This window comes from Corylus avellana, chromosome ca2 (genome assembly GCF_901000735.1).
Source record: "Corylus avellana chromosome ca2, CavTom2PMs-1.0".
Lineage (NCBI taxonomy): Eukaryota > Viridiplantae > Streptophyta > Magnoliopsida > Fagales > Betulaceae > Corylus > Corylus avellana.
In genome coordinates, this window is record NC_081542.1 from 3,504,128 (window position 1) to 3,524,248 (window position 20,121).

General features: G+C 33.9%; 1 protein-coding gene across 1 annotated transcript; it reads left to right on the forward strand.

Annotated features, from left to right (window-relative positions):
• The first annotated feature begins 8,830 nt into the window (after positions 1-8,830).
• Positions 8,831-10,845, forward strand: LOC132172609 (transcription factor bHLH18-like). The gene is made up of 4 exons (XM_059584139.1): positions 8,831-8,872; positions 8,997-9,581; positions 10,197-10,565; positions 10,669-10,845. Exons 1-4 carry the CDS (start codon positions 8,837-8,839, stop codon positions 10,741-10,743), a joined length of 1,065 nt encoding a protein of 354 aa, XP_059440122.1. The 5' UTR covers positions 8,831-8,836; the 3' UTR covers positions 10,744-10,845.
• The last annotated feature ends 9,276 nt before the right edge of the window (positions 10,846-20,121 follow it).

Consider the following 20,121-nt stretch of genomic DNA (forward strand, 5'->3'; position numbering starts at 1 on the left):
GTATCCTGTATTTTTGAGCTGGATTTCTTTTTATAATAAATGTAACATCTGTCTTGTCTCTTGACTAAATTAAGTGGGCTAGCTGTTTTACATTTTGTTTTTAGAAGTATTCTAATAGCTAGCATTTTTCATTATCTTTTCCATTTGGATTAAGAGTGAGAAAGATCATGTTTTATAACTTTTTTTCCTCGTTTAATTAAAAAAAAAAAAAAAAAAAAAAGTAACCTCGGTCTGAAATATTATGAAATCAATACAAATAAGAATTTTCATCTTTTCTGGAACCTACAATATTGTTCATGGTTCTTGATGAGTGGGGGAATACAAGAATTTTACTTCATATGGGCAATGAAATAAAAATTAACTAAAAATATAACTAACAAAATAAATATACAAATCAACAAAATTTAATTATCCTTTAAAACATATAAATCTAACTTGTAATTGATTATTTCATGCCTAGTGTTGATTTATTCTGTACGTTGTTCTTGATATATGTCATGTTTTTTCAAATTATTTTTGTCAAAAATTATATGGTTAAGTACTGGCATGGTGGACAAAGCCCCTTTCGTAGACTTCATTCTATACGTCTAATTGGGATCCATAATGCGTTTGTGAAGTTTAGTGTGGAGCAAAATTTACCTCTTGAAAAATAGTAACTTTTAGCGAACTTACTATTTAATTTGGTAATTTGATATTTGTACCAAGTTACGACTTGATTCAGTGTTTGCATGTGTTGGAGGTTGAATAATGAATATTATTGGCCGGGTATTGTTTAATGAAATTGTCTTCATGAATGGTCAATATGTAACAAATTAATATGTGTTACATTGGACAAAGGGTTGGAACTTGGAAGTGTTGTATTATTTTTGACAGTAGAATCATGGATCTGGTTGTCTCGAAAAGGTTTTTCCTTGATATTAAGGTTTCTCGTCATCAACAAAATATTGTGTTGATATATACGCATGTTTGTTGGTAATTTCTTTATTAGTGGTTTGATACTTTATCACTGCAGTATTTTAATTTTCCATTATAATTTTTTTTTTTTTTTTTTTTTTTTTGGAGCCCTAGCTACTAAATTCATTATTTATCAAAAATTCTAAGGAGCATGCATGCATGTATTTGCCTGGGGTGATCCAGCCCGTCCAGGGTTACATAACTTAGATGATAACTTAATGCTAGAAATTGCACCCAATTGACATAGCAGTGCCAATTAATCGTTGCGGTTTTTATTTATTATTATTTACTTAAGAAAGGCTGATCCAATAACTATTATTTCGAGCATCAGTCTAATAACTATAAATTATTGAAAGGTGTTTCTTATTTAATATCACAACTCAACCCACTTGAGCCAAATCAAGACTCTCAACAGGCTAGCCAAAATGTTAAAATTGGTCTAAAACTCTCATCAAATTGTTGAAATATCTGGTTAGTGTGAACAGTACTGCTATACACTAACCAAATCTGAAAACAAAATTTAAAAAATGCCAAGCATTCTCGCTTCTCTCAATTTTTTTTCTTCTTTCTATTTTGTTATTTTTATTGAAAAAGAATAAAGAAATATTTGAACAAAAATATTCAAATGAAATCATAAAAGTGGATAGAATGTTGAGTTGTGCTTTGAAAAAGTAAATAGTTAAAATAAAAAGTATATATATATATATAAAAAAACAAAATTTTGACTAAAATATATCGTAAATTTGTTGAGCTGATGTCAATATCCCCCAAGAGATGAGCTATTGATTTACGAAGCAGATTAATTAAACACTATTGCATGCCAATAAGTAATAACTTGCAATAAACTGCTAATTAATCAGCAAAAGACAAGTACTGCAGATCTGAATTGAAGTCATACATGATACAATCTGAACCGACAGCTCTAGCTATAATTAATATGCTTTTGCAATATTTTGTCTTTGAAAAGGTCTTGAAAACAACGATGCTTTTTTTTTTTTCCTCTGAACTGAAAAGGATGGCTTGGTCGTGATACATATGATTAGCATTATGGAATATCTGTAACGACAATTCTTTATATAATTTAATAGCTCAAAGAATTTCCATCAGACACACAATCTGGGACGGAGCCAAGATGTTTTTTGAGGGGGGATTGGATATAATTCTAAAATAAATTTTCCCTTAAATAATTTTAGTAAATATATAATTCCATTCTTAAACATAAGTGAAATATTTTTAGTAAATGATGATATATATATATATATATATATATATATATATCCGCATATATTTTTTTGTAGGAAAACATTGCATGACCAGTGAAAATCAAACAGTAAATAGTCCAAGATTTATATTAAGCTTGTGCTTGGTATATATTAAATATTAATAAATACATATTTTCAAATACTTTTAACTTTTTGTCTTGTGACAAAATAGGGGACTAGCTGAATTCTTGAAATGGTATATATATATGGGGTGGGGGCAAAAGAAAATAACAAAAACTTTTTATATCATGCATGTGCATCAAATATGAGTTATTTTTCTCTCCTTTGTAGTTATTACTTTAAATTAAATCTTTGACCGTGAATTCGTTTATATATTACCTAATTTTCTTTTTATGATAATAGATCACTATATATATATATATATATATATATATAAGTCTAGAAAACCAAAAAAAAAAAAAAAAACAAAGAAACAAATTATTAAAGACCAAGTTTCAAAGTGCTCAATAAATTAATTTTTATTAAAAAGGAGAAAAAAAAATGTTGGCCAAATTTTAAAATAAGACCAACACTTCATCTTTTTATATATAATACCAAAGAACTTGTTAATTATATGAAAAATCACCTAAAAAAACACTTGTGATAAGAACCTTTTGTGGGGTCAAGGCCCTCCTGCCCCCACAGGTCCGTCCCTGCAGACAAAAGAACATTTACTTATTTATATATATATAATATAAACACATTATTTAAAAAAAAGTTGGGATAGGAAAATCTGTCTGAAATTATTTGGTTACGAAGGTGTCAGGTGTGCAAAGTGATTGTTATATTTAATGTGTGCCTGCTTCTACTTGCTTTGTTTTTAAGTGATTGTTGTATTTTTAAGATGACGTTATCATATTACAACAAACCCGTTTCAGATTGTTTGTAATTTTCTTTTGCCAATTCCAATTGTTTTATGGCGGTGATATCTACTGAAGATTTTGTTCCAACAAAACAGTAATCCACGACTTTAATTTGTCGTTTTATGGAAATTGGTGAGGGTAGAAGGTCAAAGCAGTGGGATTAGTAAAAAAATTCTGGTTGTTAGCTAGATGCCTTGCGGGCTTCTAATTTTATGGAGACTAGTACTATATATATATGCTGTTTACACTTGCCAACTTGACAAACTATATGTCAACATGACAACATGCTATACTCCATTCAACGACCAATACCATACATGTTTGAAAAATAAGCATGATTACCTTTCCAAGAATATTAATGGCTGCAAATTGCAAAATAATCTCAAGTCCCACCTGATTGAGCGAGAAGACAATCATTTTTGGAAGCATGTTTGTTTTCAATACAAATTCATACGCAACTTTGAAAAAATTCAAAGTTTTTTGAGTACAATGGGTGACAAGCAGGCCCAATTCCAACCGCTTCGCTAGCGAAGGCCAAAAAAGAAAAATGGGTATCCCCTACCGCAGTTCAAATAATCATGTGTAAGCTCATAAGATTATGGGGAGCTCCTCCACCCAAATACGTACCCTTAGATCCTTCCAACTAGGTCTTGATCATCTTCAACAATGTTCAATTGTTGAAGATTGAACAATTGAACATTAGCCTGCAAATCATGTCTCAATGAAGAGCAATGATTCTGAATGCCGAGTTGGAGCAGAAGTCCTGAAATGCTTGGTTGGCAAACTACTTCTCATGTTCCCAAGTACCAACCTAAATATCTAATTATCCAAATTAAAAGCCCAAAGACTAAATTAAAATGTATATACTAATTTTAATTTTTCTGTTTCGACAACAATCTACAGCCAACGATCTTCAAACGTGTCTGCAACTAAAGCAGCAAGTAGATGGCCCCCACATGAAGCTGGGCACGTGGGAATATGGAAATTAAGTTGAGTAAAGCTGCAACTTTCCTAAACCTTGTAGAGTCAAAAGATGGCTCCTTTCGCAGGTACGAGGAAGGTTAAACATGGTTGGACACGGTTCAAGGTTGCCCCCATTCCACATGGTTAGAAGGTTATGATGATCATTTCATACGTAATGCCCAGATTCCACAGAAAAATCCGATTTAAAAACATAAAGACAGAATTAAATTTGAAATTGAAGTATAAGCTGATGTAAACTATTCCCAGTCCCCCCCCCCCAAAAAAAAGGACATAAAATCTATTAGGAGAGATGGAACATCAAAACGAAAGATTTTGTGTATTTAATTAGACCAAAATCTAATTAGATATTGGTCCTGCATCTTTTTTCTTTATAACAATGAAAAAAAAAAACCTTAATTATATGTTTTGCTGTGGCGATTAAGTAATTAAGAAGAATCTGCTGTGATATTTTAAGGGACATTATTTAGGGAACCGCCCTTGCATCCTTATCCCGCAAAGCATGCCTTTGGACACAATGACATGCCAAGATAAGAGTAATTAATCCAAAAGAAACAGAAAATAGACAAAGAGAAAGATAAATCTAATCTATAATAATGACTCTTATCTTTTGAGCATGTAAATTATTAAAAAAAAAAAAATGTGCACCAACATGCTATTAAAAATTCATGTTAATGAATTAGGTTTCCTTAACATGTCTATGTAGGGGCGAACCCCAAGCCCCAAAATGTTTTCCATTTTTTTTTTTAAATGCTTTTATAATGTTTTTAAAATCTTCTTCTTTTTTTTTTCCTCCTTCACATCTAAAATTATAATTCCGCCGGTATATATGTATGGTAAGTCCAACTCATCATTATGGGAGAACCCATTAAATTTTTTATTATGATGACAGGATTACCAGGCTGCATGCCTGTGGAATTTCTCTTGAGCAAAAGTGGAACGCACTTCGTACACCCTTTAAATCTTTTTGGCTCTCCCTCCTCTCACTTTGTTTATCTATTTCTTTTTGTCAGTAGTAGTCTTTTATATAAGCTGTAGTTTTCATAAGCAAATGATTAACGTGGGGTTATGACTTATGAGGAGCTAATTGTCTCAATCTGAATTGCTTAATCATGGTGACGCTGTTGTGTCTCTGATAGGTTTTTAAAAATAATCAATTTTATGTCAACAATATGAACAGAGTTTTTTTTCAAATTGGGTTTGAATTTTTTTTTTCCAACTCATTGTATAAAATTGTTGTATATTTTATAGATTGCGTTGAAAAAACTTATTGGGATCCAATTTTGAAGGAAAACTATGTACGAATGATGTTCATTGCTTGTTAAATTTTTAATGGTATTGCGCCGAGAAGGAAGGAAAGAAAGGCAATATTAAAAGTAGCAAATTTGGATTTATCCAAAATCAGAAAGCTGATGCAGCATACAAAGCGGCGCTTATTATATTAGAGGCCCAATGTTTGAATTCTTCGTGCACATGCCAACATGTAGAAGTCGTAATCAGGCTTCCAGAAGTACACTAGTTTATTGGATTACCAATTATTTGGGAAAAAGATGGGTGCAGTCACAGGATAAACGTGGTTAATAATTTAGTACAATTACTGTAGATGATTATGGAGTTGTCATCCACCCTAAGCCTCGAGGGATGATTCTCCCCCAAAGGGACGCGGAGATGAATCATTCACCGGAAGTGCCGAAGGGCACAAGTCGAGTAGCAATGACGGAGGAAGGGGGTGGCTGGTATAGGCCATGGCCACCCCCCAACTTATACGAAAAAAAAAAAGTAAATAATAATAATAAAAAAAAATATAAATAAAAAATAATAAATAAAAAAAATTATTGGCCTCTAACACAATTTTTTTTTTTACCTTAAAAAAAACACAATTTTTTACCCTTTTTTTTGCATATCGGCCTCTGACAACACAATTTATTGGCTCTTGGTCCCTACCCATATTAAACTTTGCATCTGTCCCTACGGAGTAGCATGTAGTTTTGGAAGTGATTGGTATTCATTTAGATCTTTCAACTGCCCAAGCTACTTCAAGGGTGAATAGTCTCGGCGCAATCTTTTTCTTAGAACCCCAAAGCTGAAAGTTGGAGTAGGTCTAGGTAAACAATCTTTACCACCGAGATAGCTCCTCCCTCAGTTAATTTGAAGTCGTCAGAGTCTTCCGGCCAAGGTGGAGAAGGCCTCTCAAAATTGCCCATGCCTGCCAAGGCCAAAAGAATGGGCTCCTTTCCTTAAGGATTGTATAGTTGTTTTAAAAGGGAAAATTCACATAATTCCATCAAATTATCATTCAATTGAGTCAATTGACAAATATTTTTCTAATCTTTCAATTAAAACCAAAGTCGATGAAGAGCAGGGCCGGCTCAGTGGCTAGGCCAATGAGGCGGTCGCCTAGGGCCCCGAGTTAGTAAGGTCCAAAAAAAATTTTAATAAAGCCTAAAAAAGATTTTAATTTTATTTTAACTTGAGGCCTAATTTTTTTTTTTTTTTTTTTAAATAAGGCCCAAAATTTTTTCCCATAAAAATTTTGAGGCCTCTAAAATAAGGCCTTAATATAATAAGCTCATTGTAAAATAAGACCAATTAACCAAAAAATATATATATATATGTCACATCAATTTTTTTGGGCAACTAGTTAAAAGTTAAACTTAAAAGTCATGAAACAACAATGAGAATGAAAATAATAATAATATTATAAAAATATAATAATATTATTAAAATAAATATTATTTAATTAATAATTAAATATTAAAAAAAATAAAGTCCAACATCAAAATTTTGCCTAAAGTCCCCAAATACATTGAGCCGGCCCTGATGAAGAGACGACCAATAACACCATTGTGGGAGCCGACTCTTCTCCCTCTCCTTTATTACTCTTCTCCCTCTCCTTTATTTTGACATTACCTTTGTTGTGTACTCCAATTTCTTGCTTGCCCATGGTGGTGTTCTTGTAAAATATCGTTCCTTTTTGGCTTTGAATCAATAATGAAAATTTTTTTGGCACCGGCCTTTAGTTTTCTTTTAATTCTTGTTGGCTACGTATTGTCTTAAGTTTTCGAGCCGAGTAAAGGCTTCGCTTTGGTGTTCCATGCTTTTTGGTACTAAAAGTTTTGTGTTTTATTTTTCGGTGTACGTGTTTTGTATTTTGGTTTTTTGAAAAGTGAATTGTTTGTTACAAAAAATGTTTTTATTTTTTTTTTGTTTTAAGAAGAGAACAGTGTTTTTGAAACCGTAAACAAACATGGGCACTAATATATATATATTAGTTTTAACTTTAAGAGTCGTGATTGGGAGCACGCCTGGCGTGCTTCAACAGTTAGTCCATACAATTATTAACAGAAGAAAGGTCCGCCGTCCTCTTTTCCACATAAGCTTAATAAAAACTCCTCATGTGTATCCGAAAATAAAATAGACTTTGGACCCATAGGCCCATCCCCACCAGTGCCACCCCAACCCCCCTCCCCCCTCTCAATGGGGGTCTCTTTCTTTATATTTTTGGTACATAAAAAATCAATGGGGGTCTCCTTCTTTATATTTTTGGGACATAATTTTTTTATAAAAGAAATTCGTTACAGGCTATAAACTTACGTGAAAAAGAGGACTGTTGATATTTCCTTCATTAAAAGTTGAACAGAAAATAAGGCAAATCACGTATTTGCCAAATGATCAAAATATATATATATATATATATCAAATTTAGGTTTGTACCAATTAATGTAGAACAACATACCTGAAATTTATATGAAAGGGAGATGAAATTTAAATATTTTGTCGCATTAATCCAAGTATAGAACGACTATGAAAAATAAAAAACGTGCGATGACCAAAATTAAGGATGAAGAAACGCGTCCCGCCCATTTGATTACAATTCCTAAATATCAACGCTGGATATTATCCGTGATAGCCCCTTCGTTCTAGGATGAGATTGAAGTTTAGCTTCATGGGGCCCTTAGAATATTGGCCGGCGAAGGTTGAGTGTTTTAGAATATTGGCAAAAATGGAAGAGGAACCCAGAGTTTGACCAAATGAACGAGAGAGAGAGAAAGCCCTCGTATGAACAGTGATTAGCGAGAAAGAGTACAATGTTTCCACACGTGCTAATACAAGTTATAGAATATTTATATCAAGCGCGTACGGTAAACTTATAAAACACACAAATTTCTTCACTCCGGCGAAGTGGACAAGAAAAGCTTCGGTCTTCTTGGAAGTTGGAAGGTAAGCTTTCAACTCTGGTTTTTCCCAGTTCTTTTGGTTTTTTATTCGATTCCAATAATCCGATAAAACTTTTGATGAACCAAATATCCTTTGTAATTAATCTTTTTTATTTCTTGCTGCTCTCCTTTTCCCATTTCCAAATGTTGCTTTTGGCCTTGAAATAGGGTTTTGGTGGATGTTATATATTGGATGATAACTTCTTCTTTTTCTAATCTTAATTACCAGATTTTTGGCTTTTGCTTTAGTTTGGGCTTCTGGGTTTTTCCTTTCCTGTATTCTTTTATGCTTACACTTGAACTTTGATACACAAAGTGATGTTTTTAATTTCTCTTTAAGAAAAAAAAAAAAAATTCTTCCATCGCCTCTAAAATATTTAATCTCTGTGATAACAAGCAAAGATAATACTTGGGATCACAGTCTATTATATCTTAAAATCTGCAGAAGTTCAAATCACTATATCTTTCAGCCTTTAAATCTAAGATTCCGGTACCTTATTCAATTTTCCCAGGGTCCTACAGTTCATCTTTAAGGAAACAAATTAAAGGGGTTAATTTAATGGAAATCTCATCGGCCAAATGGGTATCTGAATTGGTAAGATTTCTAAGCATGCAAGTTATTATACCATTTTCCTTTTCCAAGTTCATTTATGTATATATATATATGTGTGTGTGTGTGTGTGGATAATTCCTTACACTTTTTTTATTTAATTTTACAGGGAATGGAGGATCACACCTTTGTCAATGGATACGAAATGGACTCTTTCGGGTACTCACTTGATGAGCTTCATTTCCAATCTTTTTCTGCTGAGAGCTACTCATCTTACCCAGATCTCAGTCCCAAAAGCGCACACAACTTTACGGCCGGTTCAGCAATCGAAAATATGCAGACCGACGGTCTGGGAAGACCGGCAAAACAGCTGAAGACAAGCAGTTGGAACTCTTGCACCACCGACCATATGACAGCTTCCAAGGCTGCTTCTTCCTCCTCGTCGCAGTTAATTTCTTTTGAGAATTCAAACTCACCCCCACCAACTTCTCAGAAATTCTATGGTCTAGACTGCACCATCAAAACAAAGACCGAGGCGGCGGCCGGGTGTGATAGAAATTTGAATTTCCCAACTAGTATAATTTCTCAGAGCTCTTTTGAGATGCAAAATTGTCAGGCGGCCCCCAAGAGGGCTGGTGCAATGACTAGAACTCCTTTGAATGCCCAAGATCACGTAATAGCAGAGCGAAAGCGCCGGGAAAAGCTCAGCCAGCGGTTCATTGCACTTTCAGCAGTTGTTCCTGGCCTAAAGAAGGTACGCACGTGCTACTTGTAACTTGTTAATTTATACTGAAGGATTTCTTGTTCGTGTTAATCTTTCAAATTATTTGCTTCTTCAAAGAAATTAGTATGATGAGAAATAGATTATGTTGCTTGCTTTCTCTCAATGTTGCCCTAACAATATGAGAAATTAATGTTATCAGGTAAACTATTATATATATGTGACCGCATACGATCGAAATGATGTGATAGTGAAAATCGGTCATTAATTATATAGTAATCGTATAACAGCCTACTAGATAATATTTCTCATGTATAAATTGAGTTTGTAGTCTTATAAACAAATGTAGGCGATGAAACTATCTTAAATAGGAGGTGTTATAAATATGTGAAGCGAAAACCTAATTTGTTGGAAACTTGGACTGATATCCTTAGATTAATTCTTTATTTGGGACACCATGATCCCTTGAGGGTGGAGATCGATATAGACACTTAGAAAGAAAATCTGCGTGCTTATATATATATTGGTGGAACCTAATTTATTTTCCTGAGTACAATTCACTATATATAATTTAGTTTAGCCACTTTTTTTTGTTATCATCATATATTAAATATTTGTGTAACATTCTAACGTGTGATTTGAATGCAGATGGACAAGGCTTCTGTTCTTGGAGACGCTATTAAGTACTTGAAACAGCTTCAAGAACGTGTGAAGACACTCGAAGAGCAGGCTGCAAAGAGAACAATAGAATCAGTGGTTTTTGTGAAGAAGACGCGGATCTCAGCAGATGATGACACCTCCTCATCTGATCATCATGATCAGAACTCCGACCAACCACTCCCAGAAATTGAGGCTAGAGTTTCGGAGAAGAATGCGCTCATTAGAATCCATTGTGAGAATCGCAAAGGATGTGCTGCAAAAATACTAACCGAAATGGAGGAACTTGGCCTGACTATCCTCAATAGCAGCGTCTTGCCATTTGGAAATTCCACACTTGATATTACTGTTGTTGCTCAGGTAGAAATATCATGATTAATTATTGAGATGATCAAACAATTTGTTTGACCACTTAATCAATGTTCCAACATATGACATATAACTTGTCATTAATTTCTTGCAGATGGACGTTGAATTCTCAGCGACAGTGGAAGATCTGGTGAGAAACCTACGACAAGCTCTGTTGAAACTCACGTGACATTTGCAGATTGCAAAACTTGTCTCTACGATTCTTTTCACTCTTTAATTCACACATCAGAACCGTGGGATCGATGACGAGGAACAATAATAAGAAGCTCTGTTGTGCGTGTATGTGTGTTTTTTCCAGTGTTTTTTTTTTTTTTGCTGCGAGATTGACGTTTTGGAGGAGGGTTTTTTTGCGTGGTTGTTGACCCGTAATTTGACCACGTTCAATTACCCACGTGTTGTAAATGAAACTCGCAATTTTTTTGGGAGGGGTTTTTTGAGAGGTATACATGACCTCTTTCTTCCCTCCTTTACCCTTGTACATTAAGGGACCTGCAGACAGTTTCTTTCATAGACATTGGGCCTCCAAATTTAATGATCTTGTCCTTTTCTAGAAAAATTGCCTGGTATTATGTGTCAGTTTTTTTTCTGAGCTCTCTGTATCATGTGTTTGTGACTCGATGGTTTAATAATACTGTTTTTTTGTTGGATATTGTCGATTAATCCCTGTCTTATTATCGTTAATTTTTAATTTCTTTCTAAATAGAGTGTAACAATTTTTATTTATTTTTAATTAGTTTACTTAGTTAATTGGGATGTGACACGGTAGCCAATTATTGAGAGTGGTAGCATAAGGAAGATGTTAATGGTAGTGATTAATACAGTTGGATGCACATCAATGGGTCCACGTGAGATTATTTTAACTTGATTATAGGTAAGCTTGGAGACAATCTTAGACCCACAAGAGATTGTGTGATCTTACCTAATCTCTAGAACTTTGACTCTCTCTCTCTCTCCCTAATTGAACTATGTAACCCCTAATTGTTTCATACTTCTTGTAATTATAATACCACTATCTTCGTTTGTCAAAGGAGGGAAAAATAGAAAAAGCTATCAACTTCACATATGTCTCTTTACAAACGCCAAAACATCTGAACTAGGTTAAAAAAAAAAAAAAGAAAGAGTCACCAGAATGGCACCGATCTATAACCAGCAGGAGCTTTTCAAGGATAAAACATACCCGAGCTTGCGGCTCGATGCGTACAATTTTTATGGGCAAAAATTTGAATACTTTAGAAGCCTTAATCAAAGGGTCTTTAATTAATAATGGTAGATGGAACAATACCGACCAAAATTGGGCGGCAATTGAAGGTAGCGACACAAGTACGGCCACAAGAGCTTCAGTTTCCACAACTTCCAACGACAATTGGACCCATCATTCATGAGATTGTCAAAATCCAGGGCAACACGTGTTAATTGGATCAATGGCTTCTTGATGCTTGGTTGGACTTTTGATCCAAATGGTCCAATAAATGGTCGGTGATCTGACAATTGTAATGATGTAACCTGTTGTCGTTCTTTCGTTTTCCACCTTAATACACTACACCTACAATCTAGGCGATTTCTGTTCCCATTAGGTTTCCTTTCTTCTCGGCTCTCACGAAGAAACACATGTAAACACACATTGAGATTAGGTTGATGAAACCGGCTGCTGGGAGATTCTAAGCCAAATCACAAAAGTTTGATTTTGACTTTTAATTATCTCCATGAAGATATATATTAATATGAAGATAATGATGACAAGAATTATTTCATTATTGTTAATAATTACTTTAAACAAAAAAACACTCTCCCAAAACACATTAACAAACATATCTAATAACTAGAATAATATTTATTGAGAAGATATGTGTGGGTATATCAAGTTCATCTAAACGGTATAAACAAGTATAAATTAAGGAATCTCAATTATAAATTTAATTCTTTTAAGATATCACGTAAATGTGATAAGGTGCATGCCTTCAAATTGTGACACAAGATTAGAATCATAACAAACTTTTTGTTGTTTTTTAAGAAATAAGAAGAACAGACACGACATGTTGTATGATATAATGGATGGACATGGACATTTGAACAAGAGTGCAGGAATATAAAGGTGTTTTTGTTTTCTACTTCCAAGCGTGGAAACAAGTTGGTAAAGCGTAGGTGAGCTGAGGGAGGATTCATGAAGTTGATGAGGACAAAATCGGGGTCCATCTATCCCGCAATTCAATGGTGCACCAAGATTGTTATCCTACATATTCCCCTAATCCCTTTAATGGGGATTCTTTTCTTTCTTTTTTCCCCAATCAAAGTTTAGTGACCATTTGTGCTAAAGTGTCCATGTCGAGAGCTTTGTAACGTTTTCCGTTCAATCCTGTTTTTTTTTTTTTTTTTTTGGGGTAATGCTACTCTCCTTCACACTCATTTCACATTTATTGGCGTTGGGAGATCCAACCTCATCAAGCGGAGGTTATTAGTTCGAATATCTCATCCCCTTCTTATGTACAAGTGTCCAAAAAAAAAAAAAAAAAGATTTTGACAGGCTTTAATTGTGGACCCATGGGCATGTTAGACTAGGGTCTACCTAATGTACATATCTATGTGTATATATAGCATTTTTGCTCTCAAGGCCCACGGATTTATTTAAAACATGGACACATTGCTCATGAAGTCCCAACGAATTTATTTTGCAACTCTTTAACGAGGCCCAAAATCGCGAACCTTAAAGAGAGGCCAACAAGCGCGAACCCGAAAGCGTGAGTCGGCCCATGCGCTCAAAACTCATAAGCTTAACAGTTTCTAAACAAAGAGAAGAGTATACGTCGTGGTTTCTGTACCTTCTCTGACCTATAAGAGGGCATGATCTTATTAGTTTCGGAAATTACTATTTATACAATTCATTTGGAGTTGATCTCAAAATATTCGACCCAACTTCTAGTAAGTCAAGAAGCGTGACTATACCAGCCCAAAAATGGGCTATATGAATAGAAAAAGGAGAAATGTGAAGGCAAATGAACAAGGGCTTCAAGGCTCGATGAGCTATTTTGTTCAAAGTCATTTTTATTCTATTGACATATTTTGTACTATTGTGTGTAGCGGCATGCAACTGATCGACCATCAAAGTCATTTTTATCCTCAAACAAACTTCTTTTTAAACACACTGTAACTCTCTGGCTCTATCTATTGGAGAAAATATCAACAATTAACATTTGCATGGTTTTCACTTTTCCCTAGCATGCACCAAGCTAAGAGAGAGCCAATGTGAAGGGTAGAGAGTCGAAGTCTCACAATCAGAGTAGTTGCATTTTCTCTAAGAAGCAAATTGTAATTTGCAGCATCACAGCTTGGGAATGTGCATTGATCCTGTGAGCTCATTGGAGAAAACGATAAGAAGCAAGACAAATTTGATAAAGACTTGAGCTAAAGCTAACAACAGTACGCTAAACGCCCTCTTGTTCTTTTGTCGATTCCCCCTACAATTGAGCACTGCCCAACGCATATATAAAGAAACAGCTAGCACAAAGGATTCACTTAACTTCTTCATGGAAGCTACCCCTCCAACGTATGAAGACAGACATAAAGACAATCCCACTCAATAAAAACTGAAATTATATGACTGCAACATTCAGGCAATAATATTGCTGCCTCTTCTGCTCCTTGACAAGGATTCAATTCTCTAGAGTTTTCCTTATCAGCTTCTTAAATATAAAAAGAAGAGACAAATTAACCCAATTGCTAGCCCACGCTGATCATCGTGTCAACCATGTGGCTAATTAAGTTTTTGGTCCCCACCCCCGAAGTCTTCACCCATACGTTCATGGACCACACCCTTTGATTGCTTCAACCATTGTACATATAGTGGTTCTAGCCTTTTAGGCATGCAGCTAGGGCTAGCTATATGTGACATCAGATCTGAGTCACTGGATCTGGCATGGCTTCAAATTTTAGGTCATTTCTCATAATTAAACACAGCCCGATTAATGACATTATTGTTCCAGCACCAACAAATTAAACAATTATTTTATTCTTGATCAGAAGCTTCTACTGAAAAACAAAATATGCCAACATGTTATAATTTATATTAAACATGGCATCATGTTATATTGCATGGTGGTTACAGTACTAGAGGGTTGTATACGTGGGAGCTAGAGACTGTTGGAGATTCCAAGTGTAATGGAATCCCACGTCAAGTGATATGATTTATTGGTGAATATATATAATATTGTGGCGAAAAACCCATAAACTTGTATATAAGTTAAATGGTATATATATGTATAGTAACATATTTTATGATCAAGATCGCTTGGAGAACACTAAGGGTTTGAGAGATCTAGGGAGAGAAGATAATGAAAATAAGATTTGACACAAGATTAGGGTGTGGCTCTTGGATCCCCCCGTTGGGTGCAATGAGCTGCCATGCAATACGTACGGGCAAAGCTCAAAGTTCCATGCTCTTTGAATCAAATTTCTTTGGATATATGTTTAAGCTTCCATGGTTTCTCCATTTTGTTGGCCAAGATCAGGAATTTATTTTAATAATAAATATAAAAGTAAGAATAATATGCAGAAGAATAATTTGAAAAAGTGAAAGATAAGATTAATTAAAGGTGGTTCGGCCTTAATTTAGGCGTAGTACATTTTAATTTTATTGAATTGATTATATTGTACTACATTATATATTATTTATAAAAAGAACATAATTAGGAAAGAATTAAATGTTCTAGACAAGACAGTACTACTTAATAGAAACTGTATTTATTAATTAACATTAACATTAATGTGATACGAGACAAATATGTAATTAATTAAGTGATTTTGTGGATTCTAACACTTCCCTTTTTAGCAAAAAGATGTGTTAAAAGAAAATTTCTCTTTTTCCTCGTGTAATTAACTTTAAAGTGAGTAAATGGATCAATGACTCCAGGTTCCAGGTTGTCTATCTTTGTAATTATATATATATATATATATATATATATATATATATATAAAGAAAATTGATCATGGGCGATCACCAATTCTTGGCACATCAATTCTGCAAGACCCCTTTGTTGGAACAAAACTCTGGTAAAAAGCTACTAAGTAACTTTTTACCAAACAAAAAAGCATAAAAGAAATGCCAATATGTCAATCACTTTTAAATCACATTATCATGTTGGGAGAAATGCTTTACTCCAATTACTGTGCAACATTTGTATATCTATGGAAATGATAACTCTTCTTTTTTTCGTTTTTTTTTTTTTTTTTTTTTGTTCTTTCCATGCCATGACAATGAATAAGTGGGCATTGATGCAAACGTGTCCGTGGGCATGGGGAAAGAGATTTGTGTTATTAACAAATGGAATTGGACATATTTAATTAATATCACTCTCATTAGCCAATGTAAAGATCAGACAAAAGAAAAGGCTTTTGCAGGCTTTGATGCCTTAGTGCTTGTAATCATCCTTTCACGTAATTATCCTTTCACCATATTCTTCCTCTACACCCTCATGCAGGCCCCATTTATAACTCCCTAATTAATATCACTTCTGGAAGAAGATGACTCAAAATGTCAAGCCTATCCAAGTTGAGCCTCTATTTGTTTAATAACCCCAGTCGGAAGTAATATGCATGTTTTGTACGAAAAATGAAAACAAATCTTGTTGCTGACGTGGCATGCCACATTGAAAAGAATGGCTAGCACGCCCCCCAATTGGGGCAAGCACACTCCACTACACCTGAGCTCATACGTAGCTCAAAATTTGATGTAGGAATTAACTGTTGCAACATCTTCAGTTTAGATGACCAGACTAAATATAAAATATATATTAACACGAAAGAGTTTATTGGCATTTAGATTGTTGTCGTGGTCTCTCCACTTGTGGTGGGTGTTTTCTTGTTTTTTCATGAATGAAGGATCATCGATGGAGGTTTTCAATGTAAAGAAGGGGGAAGCAAGGCTTTATATATATATATATATATATATATATATAGGAGAAGGAAATGTGATTGAATTTGAAAGAAAAAGAGAGTCCAAAGAAGAGGAGACAAAAGGAGCAGCACCCAAGGCTTAAAATAGTAATTTCATACAACGTGTTTTCTGGGGGGTGGAAGAGCTTTGGGCTCAGGGCTTTCTTAACATAGCCCAAAGCTTTTTTCTAGTTCCGAGTGAAAATGGTTTGAAAAAACTAAAGTAGATACAACCAGCCAATCTGTCTCCACCCACTCGCACTCCCAATAAAACAAAACAAAACTAAACAATCCTCCCAATGCAAACCTTCTAGTCCCTCTCCCTTGTTCCCACGAAAAAGATATCCTGCCCACTGTAGACGATATAATATTATACAATTTGCAATGCTATCTGCCTAACAATCACATAAAATGTGGACCCATGATTGTAAATTTGGTCAAATCCAACGTATGGGATGGTTTTGCTCATTTTCTGAGGAACTAGGCAGTGATTTTGACACCCTATACAGAAATTTTTACCATTCAAAAAAAAAAAGACAAAATTGATCATGTTTGTTACTGACAGTTTAGCTTTGTTTGTTAGCTCTGTTTGTTTGTTTTGAAGTAAAATTATTTTTTTGAAAAAAAAAAAATCTTTCTATTTTTCAGCATTTGGTGTAATCAAAAACCATTTTTGGTTAAAAAAAACACTTCTTTAATTCTTGAAATCTTTTTTTTCCTTTTTTTAAATTATAAACTATTTTTTAAGTTTAAACTTTTCATTCTCAAATCACCGAAGTTTTTTGGACCACCGCTAACCTCTGCCAGAGGTTGCCAAGAGTTACCGGCCGTTTTCCTCGATCACCCATTTTCCATACAAGCAAAACCCCGAAATATGAAAATATTTTTTCGATAGAAAACATTTTACGCCAAAAGCAACGGAACCTTAATGTGTTTTGTGAGATATTTTTTTTTGTTTTTCATTTGAAAATTTGTTATAATGTGAAATAAAGCTAAAAATCGATTTTCTGTTTATAAGAGTATTATATGTTTGGGTTGTTAATATTTTCTTTTGAGAAGAAAAACCAAAAAAACAGAAAATTAAAAAAAAAAAAAATTAATAAACAAAACAATCTTACTGTTGTTAATTAGGTAAAGACATTAACAAACAATTAATACACAAAATAAGGCTGATTTAAAAAATAAATAAAAATTTGGGGTGAGAAGCAAATAAAACAGAATTGATTGCAAAATCTTGAAATATCCACTATTTTGTAATTTTTTTACAAATCCAAGAAGGTTTTGCTTCCAAGTCTTCTTCAGTATCCTTCCTTAGTTGAGATGAGTTTCAGGTCTTAAGCAAGTACAGGCCACAAGCATGCCCAAAACTCAATTGCCTTTCATGAGTACGGTCTATTAAACGGTTGGTGAATAGGCCAAAAATGATGCACATATTTACATATAGAGAGACTTGCCAGCTGGATTCTTTCTTTATCACCACTATCCTTAACAAACCATCTGGTCTATTTTTAGTGAGAACAGGGGTGTGCCTAAATCATTGGCTCTCATTTCTCCATCAGCCCTTGTTCTATAGCCCAAAAGTGACCCAGATAAAGACCTGCTAGCTGGATTCTTCCTTCCAATTTACCAACACATCCTTTCAGCCACATGCCTTGTTTTACCACCTAGAAAACGACACAAAAATGGCCATCAATTTAAGGGTTCTGTGGTCTTGTTTGGTTAGGGTTGTCAATTTGTGTTTGTTTGTCTGATTTGGGTTTTATAATTCAATTCTAAGTGTGTTTGGCATTTGCGATTTTATAGTAAAAAAAAAAAAAAAAAAAGGTGTAATTTTAAACCAAATCATAGAAAATTAATTGTCTGATACTACGTTTTTTAAAATTTTTAATTTTCAAAATGTAAATTTTCTGCATTTTCAAATAGCCTGGTGTTTTTTTGAAAATATACAATTTTAAAAAGCTAAATTGTGATTCAAATGTCACGTATATTTTAAATTGCAAACCCAAATAGATCATAATATGATTTATTTAATTAAACGGGTCAGACCACTCTATCGTAATCGGCTAATTATATGTGATGGATTGTGTCAATTTAAAATTCGTATAAACAATTTTCAGTCATGGATATTATATGTTTGATTTAGGTTGTATAAGTTAACTGGTGAAAATTTTCATCTTTAACAATTTTATTGTAAATTTTCACAAATAGTGTGAAAAATTGTCGGCTATAAATTCTTGTTTCAACTCAGAAAGTCAAGGTAAAAAGAAGTGCTTGGTCATTTTCTATTACAGAAAGCGAAGCAGCTCCTCTCTGCTACTGTTCACTGACTATTTCGGGACCATCATGGCATCCCTCTTCGTGGGTCACCTGAGTCGCTGTGAGTCTGTGACCTGTTTGTGCCGGTACAAGGGCCATGGGAATGTAATTTAAACATACTTGGAGGCTAGATCTGTAATTTCGCAACGGGTCTCCGGTAATAATTCGATTTGTAAAAGGGTAAAGGGACAGAGAGATTGGGGGGTTCTACGAAAACACACAACATGTCAACAACGTCTCTCGTGTCCCGCCATGTCAGTCAACATTGTTTGACCAACTTTATCCAACCCAACAAAATTATTACTGTTTAATAATTAGGAATTATCATTTTTCTTTTTCTTTTTTTCTTTTTTTCTTTTTTCTTAGGTAAGATTCTACGATGCACCGAAAAGGGGTCGGAAAAAAAAAAAAAAAAACTGTTTCCTCAAGTGTCAAAACAATGGAGAGTGGGTAGGGAAGTTTTGGTGATGACGCCTTTCTTTTCTTTTTTCTTTTTTTCATGTTTTGTTTTTCCTTTTTTTTGGTCACGCTGACTGAATGAGTGAATGGTAGGGTGCTATTGGTCCCCTAAATGTTATCCATTTCGTGTGCGCCACAGTGGAGCGGGTCCTTCTCTAGTGGTGACCGCTTGGTGATCATCATTAATCAAGAAAGTTTAAAACGTGTTTAGGTGGATGATAGGAAGATAAACCGCTATTAAGGATTTGTCTTTAGTTGTTTATCTCCTCAAAATAGACTAGAAAACAGTATCTTTGACCGTGAAAAGGAAATATAAGAGGTAAAAAAGGGGGATGTAAGGGGATCCAAGGCTTGGCTTAATCTTTGTTTAGTTTAAAGATTTCATTATCTCTCCATTAATTGACTCGTTTTCAAGGAAGGTAAAGGTTTTGTTCAAATTGGATCGAACAAAAAAAAAAAAAACTCATTAAAATTAGTCTATAATTCTCACATGCATTTTAATAAAACATGTCATTCTCACATGTTCTAAAAATAAATATCAATTTTAGGTAACTTATCCCCACCAAATGGTGAAAATTTTCTCTATAAATTTTGTAAATATTGTTAATTATAGTGAATAATTAACAATATTTATGGTATTTAGTATCTCTTGATCTCACAATCATGTGAGTTTTATTTGAAGAATCGATCTAACAAACTTGATTAAGAGAGTCTAACATGTAGACTCGAGGCATATATATATAAAACTCACATGATTGTGAGATTGAGAATTACATTTAATCTCATCTTCAATCTTAATTCTTCATCTTTACATTTATTTAACTTCAAGTCTAATCCCCTCAAGAAT